The following is a 24,781-nucleotide window of genomic DNA, read 5'->3' as shown; positions in this document are numbered from 1 at the left end:
TTGTATTTAGGGTAGAAAATGTCGGCTACACACAACGAACCAGAGGAAAAGGAAAAGAGAGGGAGGCAAGGAAATGCAAAGTTGCAACAGTTTCTTTGTGTGTGCAAAGGTCCACCCACGAATCAATGTTTGCATGTGTTTTCTAACCATTCACATGCTGAAGGAGCATTTCCAGGGCCATCATGGGTGCTACTTTCTAAGTCCCGTAATGACTTGCAACATTTGTGTTTGGGGAGGCTGCACACACTGGCAACGGTCATTTGGTCCAAAAGCGTAGTCAGTGTTCTATAATTTTATTGTAGGGCTTGGAGCAGGTCACGAGCTGTGATTGCGTCACTGTGTTCGTATGGTTTCCTCTGCCAGTCTGGCTAACTTTCCTGTCGACTGTTCCATTTAGGGCAATTGTTTCCATCCATCCAGCTCGCCTTCAGTACTAGAACGGCGACTGCACGATAGATTCCACTTGTGAAGTATGTGTCTTCACCAGAGAGTAGACACGAGCCATCGTAGTAAAAGGCATATTAAAAAAACACAAATGAGAACTCAATCAGTCACACAGGCAAGCTACGTATGCCACACAAGTGAATTCCAAAAGCATCAATGTTATCCTCGCCTTCTCTCACCTGCACGCTGCATAAACAGAGCTTCCCAAGAAAGGCTTAGTGATGTGATATCACCCTCTCCCGACCTACCTTTGCTTAGTTTCAGCTGCTTTGCTTTTGCCTGTTCAAGGCATTCGAGACGTTAATGCCCTTCACTGGAGAACAGAGGCCCATGAGAATATAAAATGAAATCATTTTCACACCTCACTTCTTTCCATGCTCGGCGCAGGGGAAGGAATTTCTACACAAAAAGGTTTGTTTCGCCTGCAACGGAACATTGCAAACGCAATTCGTGTGCAGTATCCTCCAGCCAAAACATTCACTGTGAATATTTTCCAAAGAAGGTGTGCAGCGTTCTGGATGGGTACAAAGCCCACCCAAGTCACTGCTTTGAGAAGCTAGAAGGAAGGCACTCAGCAGCAGCTTTGGCTGATTCCACAAGTCAGTTATCCTTACACAATGGGTGTGCGAGCTGCAACGCTCCTTTCAGAGCCGCATAGCCAGCAATACAAGTATTAATCTGAATCGCCCTTTTTCTACAGCAAAAAATAGAAGTGGTGCATGCTACTTTTAGCTTTCCCAACAGATACTTCGGCTTCATTCAGAACTACTTTCTGAAAGAGTCTCCTCGATTCTTTGTTTTTTATTTTATAGCTTCATCTTCTTGGTAATCCACACTGATGAGCACATTACGACATCGGACTTGCATTTGCTGCATCCACACTTCTGGCTAAGTTGTAAAATGAAAGCAAGTTCACAATGTCAGGAATTCCCTTTGAGAGAGACGGGCATTGCAAGCACTACATTGGCGACAGTGCCAAAAAGCTTTCCAGTGGGTCAGTGCTCAGCCTTGACGTCATGAGGTACCTTATTACTGAAAAGGAAAGCAGCACTTATATGACAAGGACAGGGAGGAATGACGCACGGTGCACTGATTAACAACAGTTTTATTGCAGCAAGGCAATATATAGAAAAGCCTGCTAGCACATGTGCAGTACACATCATCACATCACTGTGAGTGAAAAAACGTAAAAGAGAAGTTCAAAACCAAAACCCAAGAAGGCTGCATGCAACACTAGGCAACGTGAGATGATGATATTTCTCCTTTTGACCCAATCTCATGGCCCAGAACTGGACAAACATATTTCAGAACATGGCGCAGGGACGTTCGATCTGATATGTCAGAGAGCCTTATCCCAGCAGCTTTGCATGCGCACTTACTTTGTGGTTATCTGTAACCAGCCTGTGATGTGAAAACCTACAAGTTTCTACATTCTTCATTATTTATTTATTGATACCCCTATGGTCCCAATAGACTTGTTACATAAGGGGTGGGCACAAAAAAAAAGACTGCAGTGATGACGAGCTACTACAAGTCAACGAAAGAGGGTGATTGATGAGTGTTCCTTTCTTTATTTTTGTTGGACACAACCTAAAGAAACCAACAGACAGTGAAGCTAAGGAAGGTATAAGGGATATTACTTGTATGTCTTAATTGTAGTGTAGTAATTAAGACACAAATAGAAAGGACTAAAGGTGGATAAAAAAATGAATTTGCCGCAGGTAGGGACCGAAGATACAACCTTTGGATAACTGGCCGGAAATTGTACATTCACCGTGGCTTGCGAGCGGCGCTCGCTGACACCTCTCATGATTACTCAAACATAACTATCCAATAAAGTGGATTGGATAGCAACCACCACTGTAGTTCAATTGGTAGAGCATTGGATGCGTTATCCGAAGGTTGTAGGTTTGGTCCATACCTGCGGAAAGTTGAAAGTTGAACCTGTGGCATTAAGGTATGAGGAAATTCCTCCATTAGTGGGTAGCTGATATTTCACATTTATGCAAGCCCATCTTGGTTGGGATTTAAAACAGTTATAAAAAACATACATAAATTAATGTTAACATGTGCCTGTGGGGTTCTTGTTTTTTAGCATCATGTTGATGTGCAGAATGCCGTCCTAAGTAAGTGCCTTGTGTGCAGTAAAAACAGTTGTCAAAAACTTGCTATTATGTCCTATTTTCTTTCTGTGATTTGCTATTTCTGCAGTGTACATTATCAAATACTGCAGCTGTCAACTACGTAGCCATCCATACTGTTTATAATTGCACTTTTTGTTTGCCTTTTGCCTTTCCTTTATAATTGCCTTAGCATTGGAAGCCTCATTGTGAGTGAATGTTTTTGAAGTGATTCATTTTGCATTAGGTTGTTGTGGAGTTGTCGTTAAGGTTGCCCTGTTTTTACTTGGTCTCTCAGGTGTAGGTACCAAAGCCAAGCAAGAGACCATGTATTGTTAACGGTGTGTTAACGGTGATACCATGTTTACCGACAATGGGCCTTTTATAAGTGTTTGTAAGTGTGTTAAATAATAAACATATGTGACATTGTTAGCCACCATTCTAGTTCTTTTTATTTAGTTGCCTTTTGCACAAGGCCCGCAGGGGCGTCTGTTTCTACAGGCGTTTGGTGAGTAGCGTCACCACGGACCCGAGCTAATGGGGAGGGGTTTGAACCCCCTCCCATGCCTAGCTGAGATGGCCGAGCCAATGTTTGAGGAAAGAGAGATCCTGGGTAGTTGAGCTGATGCTGTGTGCACGGACTTTTAAGAACCCTTTCGAGGAGGCGACACACCCCCTTTGGCCCGTGCTTCACGTAGACGGCACCCCTTGGCTGACCCACGACATGAGAAATCGGCAGTCGCCTTTTAAAGGGATACTAAAGAAAAAACGATTTTTCTCGTATTAGTAAGGTACTAATTCACAATACCAGAAACAATGCTTGCTGCAAGAAGATGCTTTGTAAGTGAGAAAACACGTAAGATGAAAATGTGTGTGGCGACCCCACATTGATGTTCCCGTGCTAGTCGCTGTGACGTCATAGATTTTGACGGCATCTACTAAAGTCTGGATAGATCCTAATCGGTGAAAATGAAGTAAATTGTACTCTGAAGGAACCAGAGACTGAACATGCCAAGTTTCGAGAAATTTCGTTGAGCCAATGTCACCAAAATACGAAAAATACACTTTGAAATCTATGACATCACACTCGGAGATTTCGGCGCTAAATTTAAAATGGAAACTTTGGCCTTTATTTTCTCCTTTATTAATAAATCTACGATGGTTAAATTAATGACAGAGTTCTCAGAGTACAATTTATCAATATTAGCTGATTCATTGTTTCACTTAGTGTCCCCTAAGCGAAGCTCCTGTGAGTTACAGATTTCGGTAGCGGCGGCACCATAGCTCGCAATAAACCTGGTGCTGGTGAGTGTACAGAATTGTGAGTGTACACAAATAGGCTCTCGAAGGTGCGCCAGTCACATGCATATTTATGTGCGCCCCTTTACAATAACCGATGCTCTCCCGATCGTGGGCTTGGCAGCAATCAGCCATTTCTGATACGGAAATGTGATCTTGATTATTGAGAAGGTCACTTGTCATGTCGTGTTGCCACATTTCATTGTTTCACGCATGCATGTCCTTGTTGCCTGCAACAGAAGCGTTGCGCTGCTAAGCACGGGGATGAAGGTCCTGTTCCCGGCATGGAGGAAAGAAAAGGTTAGGAGGGACCATTGCATAATGCAATAGAAAGAAAGAAAGAAAAATAGTATGTCAGGCACACAGGCCAAGCTTTGCTTGCCTCAATTTTCTTGATAGGGGAAGGGCTCCTAATATTTTTTCTGTCTCTCTCTCCCCACTTCGTCTTTCTCTCTCACTTTGAATCTTTTCTGACTTGTTACTTCCATCTTTCCTGGTGGCGAGAATTAACCTTGTGCAAATAGCCAACCTTGGCCTGGGCACATAAGGTTATAGCAGTGATATACGTCTGACATGTGCAAGCTTTTAGCATGCCGAAGCTTGTAGCATCCTCTGGTTGGGCTTAGTTATGGGTGGCCGCCACCACAGCTGAGAAACATATGCAGGTTCGCTTCTTCTCGACATGATTGTACCGCCTCGAAGCGTCTACACACCGGCAAAACATTCAAGTTGTTTGTCTTCCAGAAACATTTCCTCGCAATTTTAGGGTAATAATGAAAAATAAATATGCACTCATCTATATAATCTGCGTTCAAGGCAAGTTAAATGTAGAAGTAAGCATACTGTGGGGCCATTAGCTTGAGTTTGTTGCTGTCTTCTGCCATGTTGCAACCGACCATAGCAACTTTGGCCATTGTGTGTTGAATACAAAGCCAAGAAGCAAAACATAGTGCTTGTAACGTTGAAGCCATTGCAATTCTTAATTGAATTTTGCTACAGTGCGGCTAGGGAATAGCACAAGAATTCTTGGAAGGCAGGTATAAAATATTTTTACGTGATAGATGCTATTTCAAATGTTTCATGTAAACTGCACTGAGCAAGCTATGGCATCGAGAGTATACATTTCTCAGTAAAATGAGTTCTGTCGAAAGGGTTAAGTGGTGAATGGCATTAAGGTGAATACCATTTGATTTGCCAGTGTGGCACCACACAAATGGCATTCAATCTTAAGGCATTAGGAAGTTAATGCCATTTTCTCTGCCTGTGTGGCATGGGTATTAGTCATTATGGACCTTTTCTGGTGCAGCTGTAGGCATGTTGCGACTAGGAATGGCACACTATTCTTCAAGTAAAGCCTTTTGCAAATACATATATGTGGGCTGCCTTGCACCTTCAGTGTATACGTTGTTCTGCAATGTGACACAGTTCTCGTGGGTGCTCTTGACAGCAGAGATGTGGACAGTGGTTACGAGAGTTCTTTTCATTTCCAAGGGTGTCGAAACTTGTGACATACCAAAGAAACTTTAAACAGCTGAACTAAAAAACGAAACAAAGAAATACAGACAGGGACATTACTGATGTTAGCTGAAAGACTTCCAACATTCCTTCAAACATCCAGTAATCAGCCAAGTGGTTGTAGGCAACGTAGCCTGCATTATTTTTTTAGAGAGTGTACTCACGAAGACACAAAATGAAAGTATGCTTATAAGAAACATGGTTTCTAAACAGAGCTCACTTGATAGTTTACCACTGGTGCTGTGTAAGCATATTTCCTTCTGCACTTCTCTTTTATTACTGGTTAACCTTGCAACCTCTCTTTACATTTTAGTCAATGAGCAGTGGAAGCAGCTGAACGTATTTAAAATTAAACAGTGTACCTTCTCTGTGCACACTGCAAAGAATCCTGTTTTGGTATTAGTTTACTTTAATCTTCGTGCTTTTCCTTTCAGAATGGGCTGCCACACTTGCCTAGACAGGCTTGACAAGTCTTTCAGCGTGTCTTCCTTTATGTGGAGATCGACATGGTTTTAAAGTTCATGAACTTTTCTTCAAGAAGATTCCGTTATTGTTCAATAGAGCAATTTTCTGTATGTGACCTCTATCAATTTTTTTCCTTTGCTCAAAGAGCCTTGCATTCCTTCGAATATTTACGCTCCAATTGTATCTACGATGTGAGCTGTCTGTTTTGAAGCCAGACAAATCTTGGTGCAGCACCACTTAGTATTGCCACATTGTAAATACAGCTTCTGTGTTGATGCACTGTGGTTTTCTTTTGCACAATGGTTGGCTGTCACTGAAGCGTGGCAACCTTTTATTGATTTTGCTTTATTGATCATACTTCACACAGAAGTGTATACCATGTGAAATAGCTCATTCTTTTTAAGCATGTCAGGGTATAAGCTTGTTCAAATGAGTGCAGCCACACTGCTTCTCTTAGCGCATAAAAACTAGACCGGTTTTTTCTCTTTTACAATTGGCTACATCACAAGGTAGTGTTTGCCTTCCTGTCAAAACCACCACCTTGGGTAATGAGATTATGGTACCCAGTATCAAATTAGAGTATGAATGTTTTTCAACCTGAATGTCTTTAAAATCAAATAAAGATTAACTTGTGCTATAATTTGAAAAATATTAAGAGGTTAGCGACTTGTTTTTCTGAAATATTTGTTCATCACAGAAATTGTCTGCTGAAGGACATGAAACACCTACACAAGCATATCTTCAGAGCTATTGAACATTTTTGCTAATATTACTGGTATACTTCTGAAGGCACTGAGTGCTGTAACTCATTGGGTCTTAAAAGCGTTTCTTGATTGACATTTTTGCTGCCTCTTACGTAAGCGCAGCCTCTCTGCTGACACAAAATGCACCTGAGCACTAGTGTTTTTATCACACCTGGCTCTGTTGCGATCCATTAACAGATATAAAAAATTTAATTCTTCAATGTGATCTAAAAATGCTATTTGGCAGAATTCTGATACCGACAAATTTTACATGCAAGACCAATTCTGTTAGCTCAGTTTTTTTGATGAGCTGATGAGTTTTGGGACCATGCTCTTCATTACTGTGGAGTCTATGCACTCTTGAGTGAAGTTTCTCGTACCTTTTGTGGTTGTCATTGTAGGTAATGCTGCGAAGATTAGAGCCTTGTAACACTGCTTACAATGGCAGCCCAACAGCAGGGTGTCATGTATAAAAGAAAAATACTGGCATGTGTTGTGTAATTTTATGTAATGTTAACTCATGCCTTGATAGAGTCGCACCTCATTATGGCGAAGTAGCATCAGGACCATAAATTAGTTCGTTATATCCCATAGTTGTTGTAACAGTAGAAATAAAAATCTGCTCTAACCATTCAAGAATCAGACTCGCACAAGAATGCTAGACTCTTTTTCATACATCAGGTGCAACGTTGTTGAAGCTAGCGAGACTTCTTGCACTAGATGCGTTGGAACCAAGAAACAGTTCAACAAATTTACCACCCATAATGTGATTTATTTTTTTTTTCGTTTTTAGGCTGAGTAATAAATGATGTTTCGTACCTTAGAAATAAATAAACCCCGTTACTTATACAGTTGTCAATAGGTTGCTCTGGATCGCTTAGCATCTCTGTATTCGCACTGTGTTGGGACCTCCGCGATTAGTTCTGGTAGCGCGCAGCCGGAGCCAGTCGCGGGGGCCACGTTTACAATGACAAAATCCACGCCCGAGACGCACAGAACTACACGTTTTGCTCGCCAAACTTCTTGCATTGCTTCCACAGCGTTGCACTTGATGTAGGAAATAGAGTACAAAAGTGCGTTGTTCTTCGCCTCAAATCCACTGTAAACAAGGTAATTGTTACCTTTCACACTTCGGTTCATACAATGGTGCGACCAGTCAAATGCGTTTTTTTTTTTTTTTTGCTGGATGACCGAAATTTCCACAACTTTCTCAAACGATTAAAAAAATGTAGTTGTGAATTGCCTTTCAATATTTATTTTGCTTTTTGTGCTACTTTTTGAGTTTGGAGCCTTGCACGAACCGAATATTTCTTTGTTACAGCCGATATCGTGGCGGCTCTCGCATTTTTGATATTGTTATTGAAGGAATATTTGTCACTGAAATGAAGTATGACCAACCGAAGTTTGTACTTAGTTTACTATAACCGATAATTCGCTATATCAGTGCTCGTTATAACGAGGGTCAACTGTATTAAAAAACAATACAGTAATTGTTGTATGGGACGTGTTGCAGATGTAAACATGCTTGCAGAGAGTAAGCTTAGTGACAAGTTTCCACGAACAGTTGTCACAGTGCTTCGCTGGCCTCTGTGACCAGGCACAGTCTGTCGCATATTGAAAGAACAAAGGTGTGAAATTTTTAAACACACTCTCCACACGCTTAAGTTCCGGTGTGATGAAAAGTTGAACATGGAAATGTTGCTTGAGCTGACTTTTTGACAGGGGGATTCGGGAGGGCAACTTCTTTTGTCCACTTTGAGTCTGTCTTCACCTGAACATCTCTCCTGTCTGGGGTTCTCATATACGATTTAATCATTCTGGAAAGAAATGTCACAAATAAAGCTTTTGTAGCTTCTGCAGCATTACCCGTTAAGGGGGAAACTGAGTATACACAAGTACATTTTGAAAGGCATTTCAGGATTGTCTTGAAGTAGTCTTAATATGATACAATTTGCTTAGTCTGCTATAATTAGTTATAACCTAAGAAATTTCAGCTCCGCCCACTGCCGTCACTGTCCCTCCCACAGAGAATTTGCATAAGTGCCCCATCCAATAGCGCTTGCTCATTTTCGTGACATCAAGCACTTCACGAGTGCTTCAGATAGTTGACTTCCCCACACAGACATACATTTGTATTGCTGGTTTTAGACCGGAAACTTCAATGTTCTGGTAAATTTCGTCAGGGATTCTGACATCGCTGCTCAACCAAACTTGATGTTTGAAGTAGTAACGACAAACCTTTTAACTCTTAATATGCCCTGTATTTGCATTAGCCTGTGCATAATCACAGTTTATAAGTACATAAAACTGTTTTGTATAAATATTGGATAAAGAAATGCAAATTTGTACTAACAGTGAAAATAGGTGAGAAAACTTTTCTCTTGTCTTTCTCTTTGTCTCTCTCCCTCGCCCTCTATTGCCTTGTGCTTCAACAAAGCCCACCACTGCAGCGACGTGTTTTGCACAAAGGCCCCTCCAACTTTGGTCAAGGAAGAGGTTGATGAAGGAGGCATTCCACAAGACGGCGCTGGCATGCCAGGCAAAGGTGGCGCCTCCGCGAGCTGCCAGGGGGCTCACGTCGTTGCTTGTTGCTCGAAGTTTGTGTGCAAGTCCTGTCAAGCCACGTTTGAGGAGAGGGAGCAGTTGCTGTCGCACATGCAGAAGCAGCATGCAGCTGTAGAATGCTTCTTGTGCGGAAGGAGATTTGGTCGACAACAAGACCTCGTGCGCCACACCAGGATGAAGCACGACGCTGCTGACTGTTACTTCTGCCCCCTCTGCCCTGCCACATTCTCGCTCAAGCGCGCCCTGCTGAAGCACAGCCGGAGACACGAGGACGATGCGTACAAGCAGTGAACGAGCGTATGGCCTTTGTGAAATACGGCAATGCACCGCTAGTGTCGTTGTGCTAGAGATGCAGCTGTGAGGGCATGTTCAGAAGTATTTCATTTCGTTTCGTATTTATTGACATGATGCAATTTAAAAAATGGGACTTTGTGAGTGCATCCAAATCATCAGCTCTAGTCTAGTTGGGACTCATTCAAGTACGTTTATGAAAAAGAGCAGACTACATAAGAAAACAATACTGATACAAGCAAAAAACATTGTTACAAACATTATACCACTTTACAAGCTATTATTGCACTGTAATACTATATCAGACGCCTTCTATATTTACACCAAGTAAGTTTTATAACATCAGTACATATTTTGCTACCCTTGTACAAGCAATATATTCATGTATGTACTGTCATCATATGTTGAACATTAGTATTAACATGTCTATTGTACTTGGAAGGTAGTTCCTAGCATTTAGTACTTGTTTTTGAGGTAGTTTGAGCATTGAGTGCTTGTTCTTGTGTGTGTTTTGGCTGACCCAAAAGTTTGTCTGAAGGACTGGTACAGTTTGTGCTTGGTTCTGTACAGGACCACTCTTGGGTGCCCCCATGACACGTAGGCTGACAGCTCACAGATCATGACCCTGTCTAAAGAAGGGCCTGCCTGTCTGAATGCTCACTAAGGCTATCTAACGTTACCATGAGTCTTTCTGCATAAAGTGTTATTCTGTGGGGTTTTTGTCACCAGTTTGCCATTTAGGCAGGTCTGTGGGCTTGTTGAGGTGGGAAATGATGCATGCAACACCATATGTGACGGCAATGCATCAGTGTTACAGGTGCACGCTGATCCCTTTGTAGTATGAGTAAAGAAGGCTATGAAAGTTACCTGTGTTGCCTCATTCGCAAGTTAGTAGCACTTCCACAACAATCATTCTATGCTGTATGGTATACATTGGTAGTTGAATACTTTGAGCAATCCAGCTGCATTTTGAAAGTTTAGTCATGCCTCTTCGCAACAAAGTGGCAATTGAATTGCGTCGATTGATCCATTATTTCCGACGTTAAATGTGCTCGTACAAATAGTCAGTAAAGAATTTGTAATTGGGCACGTCTCGATGGAAACATTGGTTAAGAAAAAGTTGTGTATTCAAATGTGTGCTTTTTTTTGTTGTTATTGGACTCCTGCATGTGTAAGCTATGCCGATTTACCCATACTGCGCCTTACCTAGGCTGTAGTCTCACGCAAACATGCACCTCTATATCTGTGAATTTCATTTACTTGAAATGAGATTTGTGATGAGTCTTGTATTTGATAACTAGTGAAGCATCTAGAAGAGTCGTGGATTAATAAAGTATTGTTCTCTGATGGCTAGTGGTTGCTCCAGAAACTTTGCTCTCTCACTGAAATTGTACTTGCTTGTGATGTCTGTGCTTTTAGAGGAGCAGTCACCGAGATATTCCTGGTTACTTTTTAAAGTGCTCCAATTTCTCTGTTGACTCTCATACACCATACGGTATTGAATCGTACTTCTTCAAACCTGTCGGGCTATCCGTGAACCGCTACGATGTTATTCCTCTACAGGAGGTCTGCCAAACTATACTCACGTGTAACTTTTCTTGTCAATGAGGCAAAAGCTGCACTGCCAAATTTCGCAAGTGCTACACTCATGAATGTGGTCCCATGATTGCGCCCGTGTTTTAACCATGAGAAATAAAAAGAACATTACCTCATTTTGTACAGCAAGCTACTTGAATGAGGATGCAGCACACACCAGTGAGATATTTAGATTTCTTTTTTACTTTATGTGTTATTTCGAATCGGAATACGCTTCGGATAGGAAATTATGCAATTTGTATTCGAAGTTTCAAGTATTGGCACACCCTTAATTATTAGGGGTGTGCCAGGCTCGAGCACCCACCCCCTGTTTACGGATTTTTTCACCTAATTATTAGAGTACTTTAGCATAGTGTAACTGTTCCACTGTTCCAATGATTCCTCGCCACCAGTCAGGCCAATACTGTTACCCATGACTAGACACTGTATGTTGTTCACAGTTTGACGTTTCAGCGGGCAATATGGGTAATGGTAAAAAAAGTGTTAAAATACTCCGTTCTTGGAATGTACGTCAGTGCTGTCAGGAGTATCGATCAAAAACTGTTCACATGAGTGCATCTGGTACTAGTATTACATTAAATTTTCTGCACCCTCTAAACAAGATGCATTTGCACACTGGCTAAGTAATTGAAGTGCTGTAAGTGTGTGTGCATATGTGTACGATGAGTAAGCAACCCTTGTAACCTATATTATTGCTGCTATACTGACCGCTGCCTCGGGAAAGGTATTTTGTGCATCGAGCTGATTCGTACTCCTGATTGTTCCAGCATTTGAGTATGTAAATTGCTGTTGTTGATGATTTGATGCGATTGCTGCTAGATTACGAATTTCGTCTTGCTTAGAAGTATACATCTGCTTTGCTGTAAGCATCGTTGTCTTGGATACGTTATGTTTGTTAGCTTTTGTACGTGGCATTTGAAGACCTGTTCACTGTCTCCACTTGTTTGCTGTATATAATTTTTTGTTGCCATGAGGTTTGACAGTAACTGCATCTTAGTTGGGCACATTTTGGGAATTCTATCTTAGCCCAGGTTTAGGTGCACAATAAAGAACTCCAGATAGCCGAAACTAATTTAGAGTGCACTGATATGGCATTTTCTCTACAGGCAAGTGCTCACTTGAAGATTCAGATTGCCTTTTCCGAAATTTCAGCTGTAGTTTGGGAAAAGCGGAAGATGCCCCACCTCCACCACTTTGTAAAATGAGTGAATGCATTAAACAGCTCTTAGTATTCAATGATTTTGAAGGTTCATGAAACGGTGCCAGAGTTATGACAGGACAAGAGCTATTAAGACATGGGAATGAGCATTAGTGTGTTACCGTGTCCTTTGTCCCCAGGTTGTGCTATAGCTGCTGTCATGACCTCCCAACTAGCCCAAGCCGCCACGCTTGTAAGTTGTGGTAGACTTCTAATTCTTCTGCTTTGTTGTTTCAGAACGAGTTGCTTTGATCTGTCCATGAGGCCAGCCACTTTGCTTGCATCGGAAGGTCCGAAGATCTGATCATTGACCCAAGATGTCTTATATGCCTTTGTTTGTTTTTTATTATTATGTCTTCATTCATACTCTGTGAACTGTTGCTGGCTACTCTGTTTCTGCTGAAAGTCCGAGCGTGGCTGATTAAACGGGAGAGGCCAGTTTGTGTTTGTATGGAAGTGCACGTTCTTCATACCTCACTGCTTTTGTGCTTGGACCATTTGTTTCCTGCCATTTTTGTTCTAAGCATTGGAAGGAACTGTTTGTATACTTCTCCTGTCTTATATTACTGAAGCAGAAGCTGCTTAACCCTGAGCAAGTTTAGTCATGGTTTTCCAAATTCTGCGAGCGCAGAATTTCTTTACAGTTTGATGTGGCTTACTTCAACTAAGTCGCATCCAGCTGCAAAGAAATTCCTTTTTGAATGAACTAATGGGGGGGGGGGGCTGTCAAACCGATCAGGGCAAAGCAGCAAGGTAAATTTTTTATTAATGGCCTTTGAATAGAATTCAAGAATATCTACACAGACCTCTGACGGCTAGTAGCCATGGTGCAAACTGCCCATTTAAGATTGTCCCATTTAAGCCTCTGCCTTATATCGAGGTCATACTTACTTTTATGCTGCTCTTTTGCTTTTCGAAATTCTGGGTTCTTCATAACTACTGCAAAATTATATTCGGGACATTTTTTAAAAGGCTTTAGTTAAAAACATCTGTTCGTTCAATCTTTTCAAGAAGCATCCACTAATATTCCAAGGATATAATTTGGTACTATCTACCTTGCTCACTATCTTCACCATCTGAAAGCAGGCTTTTACGTGGTCCAAAGCATCGTTGTGGCTTGTCTTTAACCTTTCAAGTGCTGAAAAAATGAAGTGCTCAGGAATGACATTTACTTTTTTTGCACATCTGGACAGCGATTTTTTGCAGGTTTGACATGTATATGACGGGTGTAATAAAATCACTAGTTATATCTTAAGACATTTGGGGGATAAACTCTCAAGCGTAAGATGATGAGGCGCTGGCAGAATGTGCTGTCCGTACAACTTTGTCCACCATGCATTGAAACTCTTGGTTCCAACTTGCCCACCTCTCAAACCTATTGAAACTTATTGTGGTAGTTACTGACATCAGAGTCGCTGCATATATCTGCAGCACTAAAAACCACTGTCTTCAGTGTCGATGCATTCATACAGAAAGAGAGAAATGTTTTAATGAAAAGCTGGAGATGTTAGCCTGGCCAACATCTTACTGGAACATCTTACTGGAAGCTTCATGACTCAATGAAATAATTGCCATGCTTTTGTGACTGGAATTATGCAGCTGGAAACCACCATCTACAAAAACTGCTGCCTGATAAATGTAGTCTGCAGGCCCTCCGCAGCCAGAGAGCAAATGTGCCAAGAGTCGTTAATTGAAATTTATTACACGAACCTGGCTCGTCAATGAGCCCAGAAAGAGCGTGGGAACACATGGACGAAACAGATTCATTCGTGGCATGTTTAACAATAACAATTGTAGCCAACCACCACTAGTCCACAGGATTTAAAGGGTTAATTACCACAATTTATTGGTTCAATTAGGAACAATATAATTGGGATATAGTTTGCAAAGCTTAATTACGTAAAAAGGAAGTAATTCATATGTTTACAGCACAAAGTCATGCACACACAAAAAAAACGCACTTTCTCAGAAACAGATTTCATGGTTGCAGAACATGTTTGTTGTGGTCTATGAGAGGAATCCCAGACCAGGACGCAATTTATATTCCACCTTGAGCACTCCTTTTGCGTACTCCTTCCCAGGCGACACCAATGTATTGAATCTAGCCGCTTATTGAGTGTGTTATATCCAATAATGCCACTATCCAGTAGGCGTGATTGAGGAGGTGTCCAACTGAACGTTTGCAATATTCGTTACAGGCGTATGTCTTTTTACAAGTAAAGTGTGTTGTGGGGCTAGTTGGTATGACATTAGAACGGTAAGGAACTGCACGATTGACGGGACACAAGAAGAAGTAGTACACAGGACAAGCGCAGTCCTGTGTACTACTTCTTCTTGTGTCCCGTCAATCGCGCAGTTCCTTACCGTTCTAATGTCTTTTTACAAGGTGATATTGGCAAGAAACATATTAAGTTTACTTCACTGTATTCCATAATTTGTTCTATTTGTGTTTGTCGTACCAGTGTTTGATTGTGTTGGTGATGAAACATGTTTGCTCTTGCTAGTGTGGCTCCAATTGTTGTCTGATGTACGTCTCATAGGAAAATTTTTTTCTCAACTACTTTGAAACTGGGTGGAACATACACCACGCAGAGTGAAAACTAACACCTGTCTGTACAGTTAGCTCAGATCTTGTGTATGATGTGGTCTATGCCACATCAAAGTTGGTGTTTTGTAAGACAGTTCATTTATCTAATACAGTGCATTGCCATTGTTGCGGTAAAGGTCGGTGGTATGCCCAGCTCTGTGTTGAAGCTCTGTAGTAATCTTGCTTCGTACAATACATTTATGCCGCTCCTTTGCCTTCTCCCTCTCTATTTACATGCCTCAACATAGCCAACAGCCACATCAGCGACTTCGAAACATGGAGTGCCAGTGCGAACCAAGTCACAGACGACATTGGATTCCCAGAATGCGATGGAGCGAGCATCTTGAAGTGTAGCCACTGTGACTTCACGAGCCATGATGCAACTGCACTCGTCACGCACCAGCAACACGCCCACGCAGTTGCCGATCCGGGTGTACGCTACCAGTGCCACTTGTGCGAGTCCTCGTTTGTATACCACAGACGCCTGCTGCGCCACCTGCAGATGCACGCCAACTCGAACGCCGTTCGCTGCACCTATTGCTCCAAGAAGTTCTCGAGCAGGAAACACCTTTCGCGCCACGTCCACACGATGCACTTGAGCGTCCAGGTCCACCCCTGCCACTTGTGCCCGAGCAAGTTCTCGCGCAAGGACAACCTCGTTGCTCACATGCGCAAGAACCATCCCACGTTGCTGAGCGACGACGCAGTGTCTTGAGTAAAGGGCATAAGACACGTGCCAGACAACGAAGATGTCATGGTGCGAGATTTGAAGGGAAAGGTGCTCGATGGTGTGCAGTGATAGTGTTGCTATGCAATGTTACACGAGGGTGTGCACCGTAGTGGAAAGATACTCTCAGCGCAGCATGGCCGTATTTCATGAAAGTGCACCAGTTCAGCCCGGTGAACGGTACGAGTGATGGGACAAGAGGTAAGGTAATAATGAGGACATACCCTATTTTTCCGCGTATAACCCACACGCAAAGTGCAGAAAATTCATAGTTAAAGTCAGGGTGCAGGTTGTGTGAGAATACCTGCTTGCAAGGTGGCTTCGCTGCAGTGCAAGCAAGGAAGGTGGCTGCAACAGCAACGGCTGAAACTGACAGTAGATGAGGATGGGGGTGTGACACCAGTCACTGAAATCGAGTGAAAATGAAGTTTTCGCAATCTTCCAGCACTACTGGTGGTGAAGGTGTAAAACTTGTTTGCTTGGTTGAAATGTTTGGAGAATAGAAGATCTTTTTAAAATTTTTTTGCGGGTTGGAGTTGAGAGTTGTATGCAGGGGAAGGTTAACACGTGAGAAAATACGGTATGTGCTCTTGTCATATCTCTTGTGTCCTGCTGTCTGCACTGTTCGTCGCGTCGAACAAAATGCACTTTGGCCCAGCCTCGAACTCTTGTATCGATGACATTGTCATTAGGGGTGATAAGACAGCACAGTTCCTAAAGGAATCAAATATACTAAAATGTTAGGAATGTGCTTGTAAGCTCAGTTACTGGAACGGACCTGGTGATGTGTTCTAAAGAAATAATACTTTGTGTAAACTGGAACAATAAATCTGCCATTTTGCCTAAAAACGAAACGTCTGTTGGGAAAGAATAACCTTTGACAACAGCTCCATAGACATTTTGAAAGTCCCTGGAACAAAACAAAAACTGAACTTTGTTTTTTCAGAGTTCTCTAGATGTGGTAAAAACGCACAATTTTGGTATTTTAATATGCTCCGGCAGGGGGTGATACCACCTGACGTGGTGGTCTAGTGGTTATGGTGCTTGACTGCTGACCCGAAGGTCTCAGGATTGGACCCCGGTCGCAGTGGCCGTATTTTGATGTAGGCAAAATGCTGGACGACTGTGTACTTATATTTAGGTGCATGTCAAAGAACCCCAGGTGGTCGAAATTTCTGGAGCCCTCCACTACGGCTCCCCTCATAATCATCGTGGTTTTGGGACGTAAAAACTAGACCTGTGCACTGCCGCCACCTCCTGTTTTGTTCTTGCTGCTCTGTGCCGCCGCTGAAATCCCAAGAGTGATCACAACAGTGCTGCGGCCACGTTATAATTGCAACACACCACGGTTTGTCTTTTCTTTTAATCCAAATGGTGAATCTGAACATAAAATGCATCACTTCACTGGAAGTTCTCGAGAGTATTGCATGACCTCAACACTGCGGTGTCCTCCAGCATTAAAGGGGGACGTCCCAACTTGTTGGATAGTATATTCTTGGAGTCTTGGACCTACCACGCTATGCATAGATAAATAAAATAGATAAATAAATATATTGATGTGTTTGTACACTTTGTTCCTTTATTTTTACTCGTGTAAATTGACGAATAAATACAGAAATAAAGACAATGAACAAGGCGCAGGATTATTTGATCTAAGTGGAGACAATGCAGCTCTCCAGAAAAAAGGCGAGCCCACTTCCGCAGTTTTTGCATACTTTGTTATTGCGATAGCAATTATATGAACACTCTCAACGGGTTTTTGCCGTTGGCGTCATGTTTCGTATAAAGCTGAAATTGATAACGTTGCTCCGTGCATCGTATGTTCTACCTGCGAGCAAAAGCTCGCGAGGCTGGTGATGAACGCAGCTGAAGTAGAAATGAAACGAGCTGGCCATCTCTGTCGCACTGGGGGCACATGCGATAACATCACCCCACGTGCACTGCCTGCAATCGATCGCTCCTCAAGCAAGCTGCGTCGCTCGAGCAGCAATGGCAAGGGCGCGGTCATGAGCACTATCCCAGCAGGCGTCAACAAACAGCTCGTATACCCTTCTACATGCTGTGATAAGACCACTTTGTGCTGAGACGACAGACTGCACGAAAGCCACCTCTCTCCCGTATGTCCTTACATCAGCGTTTTGTAGAGTTACGCGAGATCGTGTCCAAAAGAGTTAGCTGCTAGCCTTACTTTATACAACATTATGGTTTGTTGCTATTGCAGTCACCGATTCGACCTTTCAGCGAAACTTATTCTTTTTCTAAATTCTAACGACCTACTACTTTCTCTCTCTTTCTCTTCCCCCCCCCCCCCCTCCTCCACACACACATGCCCTTACCGTGCCACGCTGCTGCCAATTTGTTGAACACGGCGCCGCCCACGCGCCACCACCTATTGCTGACCAGCACAGAGGTCTAGGATAACCCCACCAATTATTATTATTGTTATTATTATTTACCTAGTATATAACAACACTCGCTGAACTGTTGCGTGTTTACTTCTAGTGTGACATAAAATGAAGATGGCTGAAACGTATTCTCACTGGCAATATGCAGTCGTTGCATATTGCCATATTGTGATTGCGTTATGTGTAGAACAGACAACCGGTGGTCAGTTAGAGCTTGGAATGGATACCAATGGATTGGGAATGCAGCCAAGGATGATAGTGAGTGACATGGCAGGATGAAAGTAAGCTGTTTGCAGGTATTAAATTGAATAGGCTCATGCAGGACAGGGCAAATTGTAAATCATTGGGAGAGGTCTTCATCCTGCAGTGGACATAAAATAGGCTGATGATGATGATGATGATTCATCTCTGAAGTCACCTCGGCAAATAATGCATGCACCAAAAGAGCAAAGGACAAATGCTTTAGCTGGAATACATCGCTCTTTCTGCATCTTTTGATCTTTTTGTATTGCCGTTGCTTTCCATGCAGAACTTGAAGTGTAAATATATTGCCGCATCTGAGTCGTGGCTCAAGTGAAGTAGCAAAGCAAGTTCTGGTATTTAACAAGTGCTCGTGTTCTGGAGAAGCTATAGCGCCTCTGTCAGTTCCCGCAGAGCATACTCACTGTACATGATATGCAACACTTTGATAAAAAGGAAAAGCTCGAAAGAAAAATGATGCGCAGGATTTAATCACACGGCATGTAAAACAGTCAAGCCAAACGCACTCTCGCGTAAATATCTCTACAACTAAAGCTTAGGATAAGAGAGAACTGAGCTAGTTGGTACGTATTCATGTTAAAAGAAAGGGTGTGGAAACATGGATACAAGAAAGAAGTACAGACACTACAAACGCCGACTAACGAGGCGCACAGTGGCAGAAAAGAATGCACAAAAACTTATCTGTGCATACGCAGGCAAGAGGCGAACAATATCAGTCTGGCTCACGTGGTGGTCTACGTGGGAGCTAACTGTTCAGACATCTGATTTCTTCTCTATGCAAGTTAATTGATGGTTGGCTCACGCGTGTGCTACCACTATTATCGATATGCCACGCCCCAACCATTAGATGCGTTTTGTCATTCGTGTGCCTGTACAAAACTGTGCATTCATCGAATTTCGGCGTGCATTTACACTCTCGACAATGTAAAGATAGATTAGAAGATGAGCCTCCAATTAGCGATCATTCCAAAAATCTCTGGTTAACACAGCGGCTCGTCTGTCCTATGTAGAAGCAGCCACAGCTAAAAGGAACCTTATACACCACACCTGTATGGCAATCAGTAAATTTGCTGGTGTGTTTCACGAAACAAATCTCATTCCACTTCTTTTCTATTACCCGCTCATTTGTTTTGTTTTGTTTCGTTTTATGACAGGCTGTAATTCTGCACCCATAAGTTGCAAAAGTAGCATCAGGCGCCACCATAGCAGGCGTTCAGCACATGATCCAACTTACCATGCTTCTCGGGCCCAGATGGTAGATTGTGCCATGGCATGTCCTTGCCTCCAGTACAATCAATCAGTCAATTAGTCTTTATCATGATATGCTTCTTAATTAAGAAACCTTTGCAAAGTCACAGGGCTAGTCATTGTTTGATTGCCTTCTTAACTGCTTTTGAGTAGCACCTATTTAGATAATATGCGCACGTTATGGTTAGCAGATCTGATGCAAATTTCAGGCCACATGCCTTGAGCCACCCCCTTATCTCAAATGTTATGCTGAGGGGAAAAATTGTTTCTTAATGCTCCTGGCTCTGTGTCATCTCTGTGAAGTGTTAGCAATTTATTTTTTTCATCCTGTCGCTCTATTATCAAAAACATGTTTTTACCAAGCTTTCTTGGTGCATCCACTTAGATTACAAATGCTAAGTTATCTACAAAGGCCAATTATAACTTAGTGTTTACTAGTTATGAGATATTTGGTGATCACAAGCATTGGAGATGTGTCCTTAAGTTCTGCTAGCACAGCAGAGGATATGTGGAGCAAACTAGTGAGGAGTTCACCAGCTGTATTAAAGGTGTACTTAATCTTTGCAACTGTGTTAGCTACACCATGACAGAGAATGTTTGACGCACTCTCAAGTCATGATAATGCCTTCCCAAGTGTTGCTGGCCTTTAGGTTTCAGTGCCGTTGCTACCATCAATTTGTTGTGTCAGAGCAGCAAGCTGCACTGACAGTGCACGACACGCATCAGGAACTTGCATCACCCGCTACCTTTCTTCACCACCCCTTTCACAAGAACCTACACAGTCTCTGACTCCAGGCCACCAGCACATCATTCAAATCCTGAGGATGGACCTCAGCATTCCAAGTGTCTGAGGTCCAGCCACCTGTTTCCCGACAATTCCTTTAGTGTTCCTCTTGCCTGGTAATCACTGCGTGGCTGGCAGAAGTGTCTTCCCTATGCTGGACCCGTGCTGCCCTTCCATTTTTTTTGCTGTTACTTCGGAGTGATGCCCTCCTTCTCATTGCTGTATGTTCAACCCTGCTTTTCTGCCACCAAGACGTGTGGCGGACACGAAAAGCAAATTGTGCTTCCTGTTGTGTCGTGCACACAGGCTCAAGCTAATGAATTCTGGGCATCACAATCTGGAACCTCAAGCACCCTCTGCAAGGAAAGCAAGCCTATGGGGTGACATGGCACCTTAAAACTATTTCTTTATTTCTTTATTGATTTCAATTAAACTTGCCGAGTTTATGTATATTTATGTGGTGATTTCAAATATGCAATTATTTTTTTAGTATAATATGTAGGTTTTTAAAGTTTAAAATATCGCATATACATTTTGGGACGCAAAATTTTTTCTATACTGAGAGATTTAAAGTAAATGAGCATATCACAATAATCCGGAATCAGAACTGTGTGAAGTAGAACAAAAATAGGTGTTCCAAACCCATTTGAACAAAAGTTGCGGTACTATGTTGAACATTCGTGAGTGAAATCCCAGCTTGACATCGACTTACTCATGAATGTTCAATGAAGCATAACACTGTAATTTGTTACAAATAATCCTGTATTTATTTTGCTCTTACATTGTATTTCCATCTCTGCCCTCTACAATGTACAAACTGTACGCTGAGGGTCCCACGAATAAAATAAATAAATAAATAAATAAATAAATTTGTACTGACTTTTGAACAAGCCAGATTCAAGCTCCTCTGGCACCAGTGCGCCTTTAAGAATGTATAAATTAGTCAGGTGTGTTTGTTAGCAGAAAGCAATATGAGAGGGGTGACAACACGCAACACAATAGGAGAGACCACATCTTTTGCTGTAGTATCTTCAACAATGCTTTTGTTCTTAGATGCAGTGGTCTACCTACATTGTAGTACTACCACAGCAACTGACACATTGTGTGATTGTCCCTGGTGGCACTGCGTGGTATAGCGCTGCCATGGCAACTGTGTAATCATGTGTAATACTTCCATAGCAACACAGGATATGAGTACCGTCAACTCAGTGCTGCCATGGCAATGCTGCTATGGTAACTAGAGTTGTATGTTGGATTAGTCCTTGGTGTGCTGCTGTCATGAAAAACAATGTAAATGTGTGCTTTTATATCTGGGTTTCTTGGTACCATAGCAGATGACACCAGCTGGTTATCCTTGATGTTGTGCTGCCAAGGTAACTACCATGTAGTCTTATGCAAGAGCCACGCCTGCTTAAAGGCAGCACTTCGAACCCCAACTTTGTAGTAAAAAATAAGGGAAACAAAATGCAATTAACAAGAAACAATTGCAGAAAGGAGATAATGATACTGGTGCATTCTAAGTAGCAGTGTATTCTGACTGACAAATTATTGATTAGTTATTGCTGTGCAATAAGGTAACGGAGTTCACAAACACCACGGTTGGCACAGAAGATAACTTAGTCCACAAAAGTGGCAGAGAACTACATTTAAGCAGCAGTGGCAGTGAATAAGAGCTGCGCAGTGTGAACGAATGAATGAACTCTTTATAAGATAGATAGTGTTCGCTTTTGCGGTGGTGGACAATCACGGAACATTACAGCGGTTTTCACACTCTGTCCGATAAAATAGCCCCAAGTGTCTGCTTAAGATCGCAAGACTATGTGAAGCCCGTACGCTAGCCTATACTGTAAGTCATTACATTATCATTCTTGGTACAAACTTTATGGTGGTGATTGGCATAAAGCTGCGATTGAATGTGTTCACCAATACTGCATAACCTGCAGTGGTGGTCTAGTGGTTATAATGCTCAACTGCTGACCCGAAGGTTGCGAGATTGAATCCCAGTTGTCGCGGCCGTATTTCGATGGAGGCGAAATGCTAGAGACCCGTGTACTTAGGTTTAGTTGCACGTTAAAGAACCACAGGTAGTAAAAATTTCCGGAGCCCTTTGCTACAGCATTTCTCGTAATCATATCGTGGCTTTCAGACAAAACCCCAACAATTATTACCAATACTGCGTAATTTTCACAAGCGCAAAGTTATGCACTTTCACCCATTCACCGTTTTTGCAGAACGTACACTCGGATTTCATTGCTTGTGTGTATGTGTGTGTGTGAGAGATATACAGTAAAAGCTCGTTAATTTCACCCCCGTTAATTGAGAAAATCAGATAATTTGGACGCGTTCTCTGGTCCCGGCAAGCATATGTAATGTTTAATGGCATCAAACTCTCATTAATTTGGTCATATTTGACTGCAACCCTGTTAAACGGACTGTCCTCGGAGTGTGCTACCCATGAAGCGCCGCAAGTGTGCGACGGAAAGGAGCGAAAATGGTGCTTGCGAACAATCGAAATGGCTGCGGGCCTTCAGAAAGGCATGGTCGCCATCCACAATCTTGCCACAATTGCGTTGTTGGTGACCAAGGCTTCAGTGGCTGTGGCAAACTTGTTTCGTTTTCTATTTTACTCAGCGCATGCAAACTGCATGAGCTCAACCTATGATCGCATTGATAGCGACTTGGGTCAAAGCTGCGACAAGCAGTAGTTTCGTCTTCGCCACGTGCCTTCAAAACTGCGTAGTCGCCATCCATGATTGTGTCTTTAGCGACCACGGTTTCGTCCACAGTGGATGCGGCACTCAGTAGCTTCATTTTGACTTTGGGCAATGCGTGTGCAATGTCACAAAACTCAAACATGGTGGGAGCTTTTGAAGATGAAGAGCTTCAGCCGCGGGTTCGCATGCTGGCATAAAACTCGCCACCTACATTCTGGTGGACAAGTGAGTAGTTGGGGGTCATTTTTCCAGTGAAAAAAATTATCATCACGTGCGTGTGGTGGTCTTTTTGGTGGCAATACGTTATAAGGGATGGGTTCAGAGCACGTTCCACGTCTTGAACCGCGGTGACATTTTGAACGAATTTGCAAAGGATGAAAATTGCAGCTTTTACACTTATCTTATCCGAAATAAGTACTGGATTTACGTATTCATCAAAAAAATGAGAACGAGCTGATGTAATAGACACTTGTTTATTGTTTTCTTGATACTTTCGATAATTCAGCATTTGATTAATTTGGACATTTTTTCCAGTCCCATGAAATCCGAATTAACGAGCTTTTACTGTATTGTCCTCTCATACCAACAAGCCCATCTGGCATCCATGTTTAAAATTGTCTCGCTTTTCTTTACAGAGATGGTTTTACATTTCTGTGGGATTGAAGCTTGGCCTGTGATGACCTACCACTCTACCGGACAGCATGAAAGAAATAATTCCCTGTTTTTTACCTTTACAACGTTGTGCCAGCTGACTTTATTAGAATTGTGCTTTTTGTTTGAGCATGCTATTTGTACAGTATAAAGTGAAGTTCACCTCATATCCACTGATCTGTTACATCAATGTTCTGTTGTACTTGTGAGGAAACATGTTTGGTATTGTTAGTAGGGCTTCAGTTAGGGCCATTTAGTCATGCATTGAATTACATAAGTGTGCCTTTTTTCAACAGAGTGGGAACTTACAACTGGTTATACAGTTATTAGATATGTGTTTTGTCGGTATATCATTGCTCTTGTGCAAACCAGTTCATTTATATAATGCAGTACTTTGCTAATGTTACATTAAAAGTCTTTAAGGGTTCTGCCAGAAATATTTTAGCAGCAGACATCTGAACAGGGGTGTGCCTTGTTATATAAGTTCTTGCTTCTTCCCCGTTATTTTTTTTTCAATGCGACCATTCTGTTTTATTGAATGGTCCATTCGACAGTGCTGCACGCCGACTGTATTGATGAAGAAAGTGAGACCCTGTAACACTGCCCAGCGGGGATGGAGTAGTTGTATATATTATTGAGCTTTTGTTTGTTTATTTTTGCTTATTTTCAGTGCCACCATTTTGAACAACAGTTCTGCATTCTTGATGCATAATGAAAATGCATGGAGCCGCAACATTTATACGGCACGAATTACCAGCGACGCTCTATTCACGTTTCTGCTGTAGATGCCTCTCAACTCCTTCCTCCGGCATGAGTGACTGTGGACGGTGATATTCCTCCTTGGACTCGTGGTCTTTGGATGTATTCTGTGCATTTGCATGGTCCTTCTTTCACTCTCTGTATTCGTGTTGCTGCTATCAACGCCCCTCCACTGTTCTAGCTTCTTCCTCCAGCGTGAGCTGGCTGCGCCGTCTCGCCTTTTCTGGATTCTCATCTTTTGTGGATTTCATACAGCAGCTGCATCACCACACAAAGCTGAGGCAAACGCTGCCACCACACTCTTTCCCCTTCTCTCCTTTCGTGTGGTATGAGCACGCTCAATCAAATGCGCAATCTCGCCGTTTCCATTCCTGTCTACTATATAGACGCAAGCTACCCAGAGTACCTT

General features: G+C 42.4%; 3 protein-coding genes across 3 annotated transcripts in view; all 3 read left to right on the top strand.

Moving 5' to 3' along the window:
• Positions 1-16,486, top strand: part of LOC119372176 (oocyte zinc finger protein XlCOF28-like) — a 70,582-nt gene extending 54,096 nt beyond the window's left edge. The window contains exon 3 of the transcript XR_007417749.1: positions 16,110-16,486. The gene's annotated coding sequence lies outside the window, so the exon portion shown is untranslated. The remainder of the gene's footprint in view (positions 1-16,109) is intronic.
• LOC119406546 (zinc finger protein 701) overlaps positions 1-24,781 on the top strand; it is a 58,434-nt gene that overhangs the window by 25,306 nt on the left and 8,347 nt on the right. The gene's annotated exons all lie outside the window — the stretch shown is intronic.
• LOC119406545 (zinc finger protein Xfin-like) lies at positions 9,119-15,538 on the top strand. Its single transcript, XM_037673284.1, has 3 exons — positions 9,119-9,438; positions 12,474-12,526; positions 15,072-15,538. The coding sequence occupies exons 1-3, from the start codon at positions 9,119-9,121 to the stop codon at positions 15,536-15,538; spliced, it is 840 nt and encodes a 279-aa protein (XP_037529212.1).

Source organism: Rhipicephalus sanguineus, chromosome 10, assembly GCF_013339695.2.
Source record: "Rhipicephalus sanguineus isolate Rsan-2018 chromosome 10, BIME_Rsan_1.4, whole genome shotgun sequence".
Lineage (NCBI taxonomy): Eukaryota > Metazoa > Arthropoda > Arachnida > Ixodida > Ixodidae > Rhipicephalus > Rhipicephalus sanguineus.
Note: the sequence above shows the minus strand (reverse complement) of the source record. Positions and strands in the feature narration are given on the sequence as shown.

Bases quoted from the DNA above. Each gene is read 5' to 3' on its own strand.
- LOC119406545 (XM_037673284.1), top strand. From the start codon at position 9,119: ATGCCAGGCAAAGGTGGCGCCTCCGCGAGCTGCCAGGGGGCTCACGTC. The intron at 9,439-12,473 runs GTGAACGAGCGT...TTGTTGTTTCAG, and splicing joins GAGGACGATGCGTACAAGCA to AACGAGTTGCTTTGATCTGT. The intron at 12,527-15,071 runs GTCCGAAGATCT...GCCTCAACATAG, and splicing joins CACTTTGCTTGCATCGGAAG to CCAACAGCCACATCAGCGAC.